Source organism: Rhinopithecus bieti, unplaced genomic scaffold (assembly GCF_001698545.2).
Source record: "Rhinopithecus bieti isolate Rb0 unplaced genomic scaffold, ASM169854v2 scaffold_25901, whole genome shotgun sequence".
In the NCBI taxonomy this organism is placed as follows: Eukaryota; Metazoa; Chordata; class Mammalia; order Primates; family Cercopithecidae; genus Rhinopithecus; species Rhinopithecus bieti.
In genome coordinates, this window is record NW_016811809.1 from 641,068 (window position 1) to 653,551 (window position 12,484).

The 12,484-nt window shown below is 41.2% G+C and overlaps 1 protein-coding gene across 1 annotated transcript in view; it reads left to right on the forward strand.

Annotated features, from left to right (window-relative positions):
* The first annotated feature begins 475 nt into the window (after positions 1–475).
* GOLIM4 (golgi integral membrane protein 4) overlaps positions 476–12,484 on the forward strand; it is an 82,717-nt gene continuing 70,708 nt past the window's right edge. Inside the window, 1 exon segment of the mRNA XM_017895106.1 lies at positions 476–1,345. Within this exon segment, the coding sequence (XP_017750595.1) occupies positions 1,159–1,345 (187 nt within the window). The 5' untranslated portion in view covers positions 476–1,158.

Genomic DNA, 12,484 nt, shown 5'->3' on the forward strand with positions numbered 1-12,484 from the left:
GGTTTGACTACCGGGATTGTGCTATATAGCTATCCCATGTGTCTGCCGCATGTTTATTGGACAGGGAAAGAAACTGTACTCAGCAGAGTGCACACAGTTACTGCCATCCATTCTTTCGTTCATACATACATTTTACTACGCTCTCCACGTGCGTTCCGAGAACTGGATCACAAACACACATACTCAAATACACACACACACACGTGTTCACCCAGCCTCACCCAGACTCAGGCCCGGACAAGTCCCCCGCCCACCCAAAGCTCCCCGCCCTTCCGCCTGCCTCTTCCCACCCTCTCCTACTCCACGTGGGCGCACCCCGGCGCCAGGCGGCAGCGCTGCCCAAAGAGCCCTTCTCCTGCCCCAGCCCTGGGAGGGAAGGCGCGGCCCTGGGGTCGGACGGACAAAGCGGGCGTCCAATCGAGCCCGGCACTGCCTTCCCGAAGGGAGGGAGCGGCAGCTCGGACGGGCCCAATGAGCAAGGAGCCCGAGTGGGACTTCCTCCCGGAATCCCGTTGGCCAGAATAGCGGGGCCGTGGGTGACACGTAAGTTGGGCGGGAGGTGGCGGCGAGGCAGAGGCTCCAGCCGACCCGTCAGTGACACGGCTCTGCCGTCCCCAAAACCAGCCGAGGCAGCTGGCCCCCACCCTTCCACCCATTGGGCAGGCCGCGCCGGGGCGCGGCCCGGAGTCCTGGTCCCTTTGTTGGGCGCGCACCCCCTCCCTTAGGTGGCAACAAAGTCGTGCAGTGGAAGCCGCAGCGAGGGGGCGGGGAGCGGCCAGGGCGGGACTCCAAGAGCTGCCCGGGGCAGCGGGGCCAAAAGTGGGAAGGAGGAAAAAAGGCAGGAGGCATTTGGGGACAGGCGCGAAGGCAGCCGGCTGTGAAGTATGCGGAGGGCCCCCTCCCGGCCCAGGGCATTCGCGGAGAACGAGCGTCGCAGAAGTTTGGCTGCAGCTGCCGGGGCAGCGTTGATGGCTGCGCGCCCCGCGACGCGCGGGGACTGAGCGGGCGCCACTTCCCCTCCGCGCCGGCTTTTGTGTCTGGCATCTCCTCCTCATGCTGCGTCTGGCCACCTCCTGCGGCGGCCGCTGCTGAGACGCTCGCTCAGACCAAGGGGAGGAGACGGCGGGGGCGGCCGCGGCGTTGGGTCCAGGCGGGACTATGGGAAACGGGATGTGCTCCCGAAAGCAGAAGCGGATTTTCCAGACGCTGCTGCTGCTGACCGTGGTGTTCGGCTTTCTCTACGGCGCGATGCTCTACTACGAGCTGCAGACGCAGCTGCGGAAAGCCGAGGCGGTGGCGCTCAAGTACCAGCAGCACCAGGAGTCCCTCTCCGCCCAGTTACAAGGTACGGCTAACCGGACGCGCGCACTCGGTGGCCAACTTTGCCCCGCGCCTCCACCCGGGCAGGAAAAGTGGCTTTGGGGAGCTCCTGGCACTGTGGTTGCCACCTCTGACCTTCACGGACGTCAGAGATGAGCTTTTCAGGACTGCCGGCCGCAGAGTGTCAGGGGAGATGACATTCTCACCCTCCCGCTTCTTCCTCCCAGCGGTTAGGTTTGAACTTGGTAGCACCAGCCCATCGTCCCGCTGGGCGTTTGGTGGGCGGGTGCAGGGAGTCCTTTACCCCAGGGCTTGTCAAAGGCCCAGCGAAACTAGGAGCCCTCCGCCGCTTCTGCCAGCCCTGCTCTAAGGAGCATTGTTCCGTCGATTCTAGGTATTTGCTTTCTTGTTGACTTTGTCAGTTGCTTAAAACATGGAGAGTTTGGCAGAGATTTCTCAAACTGTTTTGTTTTTCAAGGGAAAATTAAGCCATGATCCAGCAGCTTAATTAAAGTCATGGCCCAGTCGAATGGAACCTAGATCTGGACCCGCTAGTTTCTTATTTCTTATTCTTTTAATTTAATAGGATGTTTTTAGAGATGCTGGATGTGTGGGAAAAGTCCACACTACATACCATTCACCATCCTGCAGTAGTTTCTTTCGAAAAAGGTTTGCTTGTCTTCCTCAGTAACTTTTACTTTATCACAGAGCTGCATGTATGTATTTTACAGTTAGCTCGGGAAGCCAGAGGAGAAACACAGGTTTTCACTTTGCCATGCACAGCAAACCCAACTTGAGCAAGACCTGTAGAAGAACTTAAAGTTTGTATCCTTCTATTTTAGAATCTGATTTAATGTAATTTTCACAAACATAATTTACTTTTAATGTCAATTCGGAAACATTACCTCAAAGTCAGCACCATGTCGTCTTGTTAAGGACGTATCCTATATGTATTTTTTTTTTTTTTTGCAAGCTTTTACTTGTGGTTAGTTTTCAATACTTATGCAACTTTCTCCCCAACCAAAAAATAATAATAAATAGCTGTAAGTAGTGAAATGTTGGCAGCCTTTGCTGATGATGCAAATATAGCTTATTTAATATTGCTAGGTAGATAGATGCAAGCTAGAGGGATGTTTCTGTGTATGTGTGTGCAGATATAAAACAGATGCTTCTTCCTTGCTTCAGTTATTCTGAGTGTTTTCTAGTAAAAAATTTAAGATGAGAGAAAATGATACGCATCTGATTGCTTGGACTTACTTGCTCTTCCCAGCTTAGAAGAAGAAAAGTATTTTTAGCTTACTGATGCTGCATAGCCACAGGCAATGAAAATACATGGCTGGGCTTGGTTCAAAAGTAAAACCCGTTTTGATACACTCTTAGGTTCAAAAAATTTTCTTTAAACTCATTGAAATTTACCTATGAGTTATTGTTGGTAAGAGAATATGGATATTTGTTTACTTATTTATTTAGAAGATATCAGTAGCTTCCCTGTGAAGTTCCGTGATGTTAGACCAAGGAAAAATTTACTGTCTAATAGTACAACAGTACTGGATTTTCATAAACATGGCTGGAAGGGGCATGTATGGTGGATTATATGAGGTTGTGTGTGCCTTGGTCTCTTATGAGTCCCAAGAGGGCAAAGGCTGTCATTTTCACCATTACCTCCTCAGCACCACACTGTGCCTGACACTCATTAGGGTAATCAATGCATGTTTATTCAAACAACAAACAAAAATTATTCGGAACTGTGGTGAGTAAGTTCATCCCAGGCACTTTTGTCTTTCTGAGACTTTGCTTCTGTGTCTTTGCTTTTTTAAAGCCAAATAAAACAACAAGAAAATATTTGGTTCAAGTAGCTCCTTTGCCTCAATGGCCTATGATGGACATTGTTGACTGAGGCCCTGATTTCTGAATAATGGCCTTTATTTGCAGTATTTCATTTTGAAATTTTAGAAATTTCTGTTCTAATTTGCCCTTTCTTTTTTTGGTGGTGGTGGTGGTGGTAGTGGGGAAAAGAGGTGGTAAATGGTAATACAGGATGATTAAAACGTACACCTTTTGTTTTGCAGCAGATGGAAATGTTCTACCTAATTTGAATAAGTGGCTTCAAAGTCCATTTCTTAATTTATTCTTTTGTCATTTCCTCTTTAATTATGGTGCGACAAAACTTGCAGTATGATTATGCATTAAGAATTTTTTTGCAAGCAGGCTACAGTTTTTTTGTTTGTTTGTTTTTGTTTTTTGTGGATTCACTTTTGACTTCTGTAGGATTTATTTTGGATTTCCCATGTGTAGGCCATTCAATGAACATTTTCTGATGGTATGCAACTTTTGCTTCCCTTTTCCAAGACAAATGACATTTTACTCAACAGCACCGTGTGCCACCTGCATAGATGGGCTTTTAGGACATCAGGCTCTCCAGTCTTAATACTTGTTTAGTTAGGTGGGATTGCATGACCTGCCTTGGATTCAGATCAGAATTAATTACTTTACAAAGAGTGGTCTTTTTAGAAATGACTCTTGGAAAAAATTTCAGTAGTTTGGTCCTGTAACCTGATGATGTGCATTTGTTAAGTGAGCATATTTAGGTCACCTTCAATTTAAGAATAGATTATACTTCATAGATTCCTTTGAAAGTGGGTTACTTGTAACCCCAAGTTACAAGTTTTATTATAGAAGAGCCCCATAACCAGAAGATGGCGGGGATGGCATGCAGAAAGGTCAAAGACTAGGCAAACCCCTTCCACTATAAAATATCTATGTCTGCCTGTTCGTCTCTCCCTCTTAGCAATCAGTCATCTATTTATCTCCCATACGGGTACCTTAATTATACTAAGGAGGGGGGCAGAGGTCACATACTGGTGGCAAAGGTAATAACAATCTTTGGACAGCACAGTGTTTATATAACCTTTAATTTTTTTAAACTACTTTCAAGTGAGCCATGCTCCATTGTCTGTATCTATAGGCAGTGTTTCTCAGTCTAGACTGCCCATTAGTGTCACCTGGTGGCTCCCAGACCAATTAAATAACAGTCTGTGGGGGGTGGAACCCAGGCTTCAATAGTCTTTAAAGCTCCCCTGGTGATTCCTGTGTGCAGCCAAGGTTGAGAGCCACACCTCTATAATCTTAAAACTGAGCCACTCCGTGCATTTACTTTACTTGTTTGACCCCAGAGACACTTGAATTTTTTATCTGAGCATGTGATTAAAAGCAGATTGGTTTCTAGACTGTAATTCAAATTCTACTTCTAAAACCTTTTGTGTGAACCTCCACGTTTTCTTATTTATAAAATGGAGATTAGAATAACCTACTTTACAGAGGTATTGTGAGGATTAATGAAGGTGATAGACTGTAGAGCTCTTAGAACATACTTGGCATATAGTAGGTACTGCTCATTAAAAGTTAACTGCTATCAGAATCCCTCTTTGAGGTAAGCTGTTTTATCCCTTTTCTCTTGCCAGGTTTGTCAAGAGTAAAATTTTGAAATTGGCAGAATTTGTTTATGTAGCTAACCACCTTCTTTTATTGTACCTTAAATGAACATCAAGGAATATGCAAACATCCAGTGTACCTTACTCAGAAGAAAGGACCTTCCTTGACAGTTTAAACTTGGACTGCGGTTACTGATTAACTTCGTTCTGGATCTTATCAGATTAGGAGAGGGTGTGACTGCTAAGGTAATAATTATGTGCTGTAAGATCTGAGAGAGAGATATAACTATTTAAATTTTACAAAAGGCTTTTAGCATAGAGGCAAAGAGCCCGACATTCCTAAAACACAGTATTGCAATGCTTTTGGACTTACAGGGATAAGGAGAAACCATCAAGAAAAGTTTTGTAAGGTTTATATGTTCCTATTCCAGATGAATATGTTACAACTATTTAAAATTTAAAAAAAGGTCACAAATGTGGACCCGTAGAAGTGCAGTTACAAGTGTGGATTTCTTACATGCATATATTGAGTTGTGGTGAAGTCTGGGCTTTCAGTGCACCCAAAGAATGAACATGTTTACCCCACAGGAAAATTTCCAACTCTCACCCCCCTACTAGCCTCCCACCTTTTGTAGTCTCCAGTTCCACTCTCTATGTCCATGTGTGCCCATTGTATAGCTCCTACTTGTAAATGAAAACATGCTGTCTTCGACTTTTCTTTTCTGAGTTATTTCCCTTAGGATAATGGTCTCCAGGTCCATCCATGTTGCTGCAAAAGACATGACTTCATTCCTTGTTACGGCTGAGTAGTATTCCATGGTGTATATATACCACATTTTCTTTACCAGTTCTCTGTTGATGGACGCTTAGGTTGATGCCATATCTTTGCTATTGTGAATAGTGCTGCAATAAACATACAGGTGCAGGTATCTTTTTTGTATAATTATTTATATCCCTTTGGGTATATACCTAGTATTGGGATTGCTGGACTGAATGGTGGCTCTATTTTAGTTCTTTGAGAAATCCTGATACTGTTTTCCAGAAAGGTTGTACGAATTTACATTCCCACCAACAGTGTATAAGCATTCCTGTTTCTTTGCATCTTTACCAACATTTGTTGTTTTTTGACTTTTAATAAAAGCCATTCTGACTAGTATAAGATGGTATCTCATTGTAATTTGCATTTCTCTCATACTTAGTGATGAGCATTTTTTTCTGTTTGTTGTCTTCTTGTCTAGCTTCCTATTAAAATGTCTTTTCATGTCCTCTGCCCACTTTTAATTTTTTTTTTCTTGTCAAGCTGCTTGAGTTCCTTGTAGATTCTCGATATTAGCCCTTTGTCAGATGGATACTTTGCAGATATTTTTTCCTATTTTGTAGGCTGTCTGTTTACTCTGTTGTTTCTTTTGGTGTGCAAACATTTGTTTTATTTAAGTTAGTGTTTTTTGTTTTTTGCTCCTCTAACACTTAGGATGGCCCACTGGCCTAAGCATGAATACATCTTGTCATTGGTTACTTCTTTGCTTTCAACCTTCCCTAAATCTACCTTTAAAAGGAAATGTTAGCCAGGCACCCTGGCTCTTGCCTGTAATCCCAGCACTTTGGGAGGCTAAGGCGGGCGGATCACTTGAGGTCAGGAGTTTGAGGCCAGCCTGACCAACATGGCTAAACCTCATCTCTACTAAAATACAAAATTAGCCAGGTGTGGTGGCACCTGCTTATAATCCCAGCTACTCAGGAGGCTGAGGCATGAGAATTGCTTGAACCTGGGAGACAGAAGTTGCAGTGAGCCCAGTCACGCCACTGCACTCCAGCTTGAGCAATAGAGCGAGACTCTCTCTAAAAAAAAANTATACTTCATAGATTCCTTTGAAAGTGGGTTACTTGTAACCCCAAGTTACAAGTTTTATTGTAGAAGAGCCCCATAACCAGAAGATGGCGGGGATGGCATGCAGAAAGGTCAAAGACTAGGCAAACCCCTTCCACTATAAAAATATCTATGTCTGCCTGTTCGTCTCTCCCTCTTAGCAATCAGTCATCTATTTATCTCCCATACGGGTACCTTAATTATACTAAGGAGGGGGGCAGAGGTCACATACTGGTGGCAAAGGTAATAACAATCTTTGGACAGCACAGTGTTTATATAACCTTTAATTTTTTTAAACTACTTTCAAGTGAGCCATGCTCCATTGTCTGTATCTATAGGCAGTGTTTCTCAGTCTAGACTGCCCATTAGTGTCACCTGGTGGCTCCCAGACCAATTAAATAACAGTCTGTGGGGGGTGGAACCCAGGCTTCAATAGTCTTTAAAGCTCCCCTGGTGATTCCTGTGTGCAGCCAAGGTTGAGAGCCACACCTCTATAATCTTAAAACTGAGCCACTCCGTGCATTTACTTTACTTGTTTGACCCCAGAGACACTTGAATTTTTTATCTGAGCATGTGATTAAAAGCAGATTGGTTTCTAGACTGTAATTCAAATTCTACTTCTAAAACCTTTTGTGTGAACCTCCACGTTTTTCTTATTTATAAAATGGAGATTAGAATAACCTACTTTACAGAGGTATTGTGAGGATTAATGAAGGTGATAGACTGTAGAGCTCTTAGAACATACTTGGCATATAGTAGGTACTGCTCATTAAAAGTTAACTGCTATCAGAATCCCTCTTTGAGGTAAGCTGTTTTATCCCTTTTTCTCTTGCCAGGTTTGTCAAGAGTAAAAATTTTGAAATTGGCAGAATTTGTTTATGTAGCTAACCACCTTCTTTTATTGTACCTTAAATGAACATCAAGGAATATGCAAACATCCAGTGTACCTTACTCAGAAGAAAGGACCTTCCTTGACAGTTTAAACTTGGACTGCGGTTACTGATTAACTTCGTTCTGGATCTTATCAGATTAGGAGAGGGTGTGACTGCTAAGGTAATAATTATGTGCTGTAAGATCTGAGAGAGAGATATAACTATTTAAATTTTACAAAAGGCTTTTAGCATAGAGGCAAAGAGCCCGACATTCCTAAAACACAGTATTGCAATGCTTTTGGACTTACAGGGATAAGGAGAAACCATCAAGAAAAAGTTTTTGTAAGGTTTATATGTTCCTATTCCAGATGAATATGTTACAACTATTTAAAATTTAAAAAAAGGTCACAAATGTGGACCCGTAGAAGTGCAGTTACAAGTGTGGATTTCTTACATGCATATATTGAGTTGTGGTGAAGTCTGGGCTTTCAGTGCACCCAAAGAATGAACATGTTTACCCCACAGGAAAATTTCCAACTCTCACCCCCCTACTAGCCTCCCACCTTTTGTAGTCTCCAGTTCCACTCTCTATGTCCATGTGTGCCCATTGTATAGCTCCTACTTGTAAATGAAAACATGCTGTCTTCGACTTTTCTTTTTCTGAGTTATTTCCCTTAGGATAATGGTCTCCAGGTCCATCCATGTTGCTGCAAAAGACATGACTTCATTCCTTGTTACGGCTGAGTAGTATTCCATGGTGTATATATACCACATTTTCTTTACCAGTTCTCTGTTGATGGACGCTTAGGTTGATGCCATATCTTTGCTATTGTGAATAGTGCTGCAATAAACATACAGGTGCAGGTATCTTTTTTGTATAATTATTTATATCCCTTTGGGTATATACCTAGTATTGGGATTGCTGGACTGAATGGTGGCTCTATTTTTAGTTCTTTGAGAAATCCTGATACTGTTTTCCAGAAAGGTTGTACGAATTTACATTCCCACCAACAGTGTATAAGCATTCCTGTTTCTTTGCATCTTTACCAACATTTGTTGTTTTTTGACTTTTTAATAAAAGCCATTCTGACTAGTATAAGATGGTATCTCATTGTAATTTGCATTTCTCTCATACTTAGTGATGAGCATTTTTTTCTGTTTGTTGTCTTCTTGTCTAGCTTCCTATTAAAAATGTCTTTTCATGTCCTCTGCCCACTTTTTAATTTTTTTTTTCTTGTCAAGCTGCTTGAGTTCCTTGTAGATTCTCGATATTAGCCCTTTGTCAGATGGATACTTTGCAGATATTTTTTCCTATTTTGTAGGCTGTCTGTTTACTCTGTTGTTTCTTTTGGTGTGCAAACATTTGTTTTATTTAAGTTAGTGTTTTTTGTTTTTTGCTCCTCTAACACTTAGGATGGCCCACTGGCCTAAGCATGAATACATCTTGTCATTGGTTACTTCTTTGCTTTCAACCTTCCCTAAATCTACCTTTAAAAAGGAAATGTTAGCCAGGCACCCTGGCTCTTGCCTGTAATCCCAGCACTTTGGGAGGCTAAGGCGGGCGGATCACTTGAGGTCAGGAGTTTGAGGCCAGCCTGACCAACATGGCTAAACCTCATCTCTACTAAAAATACAAAAATTAGCCAGGTGTGGTGGCACCTGCTTATAATCCCAGCTACTCAGGAGGCTGAGGCATGAGAATTGCTTGAACCTGGGAGACAGAAGTTGCAGTGAGCCCAGTCACGCCACTGCACTCCAGCTTGAGCAATAGAGCGAGACTCTCTCTCAAAAAAAAAAAAAAAAAAAAAGAGAGAGAGAGAAACATATCCTTCAGCACAGAACCAGGCTTTTTTTATTCCTTCATCTCCAGCGTCTGGTGCCTGGCGTATAGTAGATGCTCAATAAATAGTTTATACCTATGTAGTACTTATTCTTGGCCTATTAATGTGCGCATATATGGTGGTATTGTGGGCAGTGAGATGTAATGGATACAGGCTGAGGCGTCAGAGCACTTGAATTTGATTTCCTGCTGTCTTATTTTACTAGTTGTGTGGTCATGGGCAAGTTATTTTACCTTTCGGTGACTCAGTCTCTTCATACGTAATAATCAGGATAATAGTGCTTACAAAAGGTTATCATGAGGATCAATAGTGTTAGCTGATGTGCAATGCTTAGAAGGGTGTAGCTTGCATTTTGGATGTTTGAGGAAGCATATATACAATAGAGTGGTTCATTGACCTCAGCAATTTAGACCACAAGTGTGGGCAATATGTGGTAGGTGTACTAATTTTCAAGTGCAACGTTAGAACTTATGAACTAGACATTGTCTATTAAATGGACATCTTCACTGAAGTGCAACTTAGAGTTAAATGAAGAGACTATCATTTTTGCTTGATTCTGTAGAATATGGAACAAAAATACTCTAAAGTTCAGTAGTTTTTATTTGTATGTAAATTCATTCCCTGAATAAAAAAGATAAAAGCTTCCAAATACCTTTTGAAACTTTGATTCAGTGAAGCATTCTTTTGAATATATATGATTTGCACAGAATCTATAATCGATTTCACACATTGTGCCCACCTTAGTCATCCCTGTAATATGTAACATGCCAACTCTAATGAGAGTACTGGTGTCCAGGTAAATAATTGGTTGCTGTGTAAGAGAATTGCTTGTTATCTCGGAGGCTTTAGTTTAAGTTCCAAGTAGATTGGAAGCCTTGCCTTGATTTATTTTTATTCTTTCTTATCTTAGGAAGGACAGTTTCCAAAAGGACTGGAGTACAAGACCACATTACGGTGGCTGAAAGAATAAGTGAATTGGAGTTGGGGAAATGAATACTGACTAAAAATGGCGTGAATCAAAAAGCAAAGGATTGGAGAGAAACCAGAAGAAGGCAGGGAGAGAAAAGGGGACACATATCACCTGGTGACTTTTCAAAGTACTGAGGAAGAGTTTTGTTCATACCTTTATGCCCTAAAAGAAAAGCAGCAGGAAATCGTGATGGGAGAGCTGGTTGGGGCATTAGATGTGGTTTCAGTGCAAGTCAGGCGTTTACCAGCAGGGTGACCTTGAGCGGGCAAGTAACCTCTCTGAACTTCAGCCTCTTTGTATTTGAATTTGGGATAACAATGTCTAACTTGCAAACTTGTATGGATTAGAAATAGTGCACCTAAAGTGACTAGTGTGAGTCCTGGAGAATATTACTACTACCATTTATTAGGTGACCAGAACTACTGTTGCTGAATTAACGTTGGGCTTCTTTTTATTTTGCCCAGCCTTTACTACATCCAGTAGGTAAGAGTGTTATTAGTTCTGGCCTAAAAGTGGCTCTTTTCACTGTGTACCCTACTTGGCTTTAACTTTTTGATTTAAGATATTCTCACTCTGTCTTTTGCACCCTTTTGAGCCGTTTTTGGGGCCAAAAAACCCTGAAAATGCTTTACATGATAGCAACTAAGAGTTGTTGTTTTTCATTTTGACAGCCAGGGGTTCTTCTTTTATCATTAAGGACAAAATGGTTTTGCTACTTTTGCCAGTAGATGGTTTATGGGTTTTATAGCTTTGTTTTGAAGTGAAAGTTATATATCATATAGCTTTATTATAAAAGAAAATGATAAACTACATTTTCTTTTAGCCACTGTCCTTTGGAGTGAATTAATTTTGGTAGAATTTTGAAAATTTACTTGAAGAAATTAAGTTATTTTTAATCCATAGTATTTATTGAGTACCTAGGGTTCTCAATATTCAATGCTAAGCTTATTACATGCATTATGTCATTTAACTGTGACACTAGCACTTTAATCTGAATGAGCAATCTGAGGCTTAGAGAGGCTAATTAACTTCCCAGTGTCAAGATCTAGCCTAATGAAACTAAGCTTAGAACTCTAATGTAACTTTTTCCATAGTGCATCATTGCCCTCAAAATTATTTTAGTGTCTCTCATGACAGTATTAATGGTTTTAAGAAAGTAGGTTAGGTGGGTCATATGGGGATTCCTGATAAAATTTAGAATCAAAAATAACAGGTGTACTATTTGATGCAGCATTTCCAGGGTACAAGAAATTTGCTGCTGGTATGAAAGATTATTTTTGTTGATACTGGAGTTGATTTTATGTGGCATGTAGATGTTGCCTGAAATAACAGTGAATCACATAATGAAAAACTTATTTCCTTTCAATGCTTTCTTAACAAGTAATAGAGAAATTCTCAGTTTGATGCTAAAATCTCTCTCCTAGAGAGTTACTTCTCTGTTTTTCCAAAGAGAATAGACATTAGGCAGCCAAAGACTTAGCTAGAATTTAATAATTGTTAAAATCTATTAACAATCATTAATGCTATGTAAATCAGATTTTTCATTTATAAAGTAGTGGTGTAAAAGTTTCCTGTTTAAAGTTTATTTTAAGGAAAAATAAACTTATTTAAATGAATATTTGGTAAAATCAAAAAAACTGTACAGGTTTTGCATGAGTGTGGTAAGAACTTGCCTGAGGGGTGCCTGCATGTCTGAAGTTTAGGAATGCATTGACTGATCAAATTGGATACAGACACTGAATTTTATAGTTAGTTAACTGAATTCTGAGGTGGATAAGTCACTTACCAGGTGGCTTAAGCTAAACTGAGAGCCCACATATTCTGACTCCCAGTACAGGATATCCCTTCACTGCCCTGTGCTGTCACTGTAGACTAGGACCCTCTTCTCTGTGAGAATAAATGGGCATTGCTATTTTTAAACAATGCTGTGTATTTCTGAATGGTATATTTGTGTTCTTTGTTTTTACTGGCCCATGAGTGCATATGCAGAAGACATGTCAGTCATTGTCCTTCACCGATAAGCTTTACTATATAGGCTCATAGCCTGGAGGGACATGGGCATGAAATAAATTGCTCTCTATAGCCATATGACATTTTAAAAAGTACTACTTTAACTATTTTTCATATATAAAATGTCACAATATGATAGTGAATAGAAAATTAAGATGTGCTGTCTTCTGAAG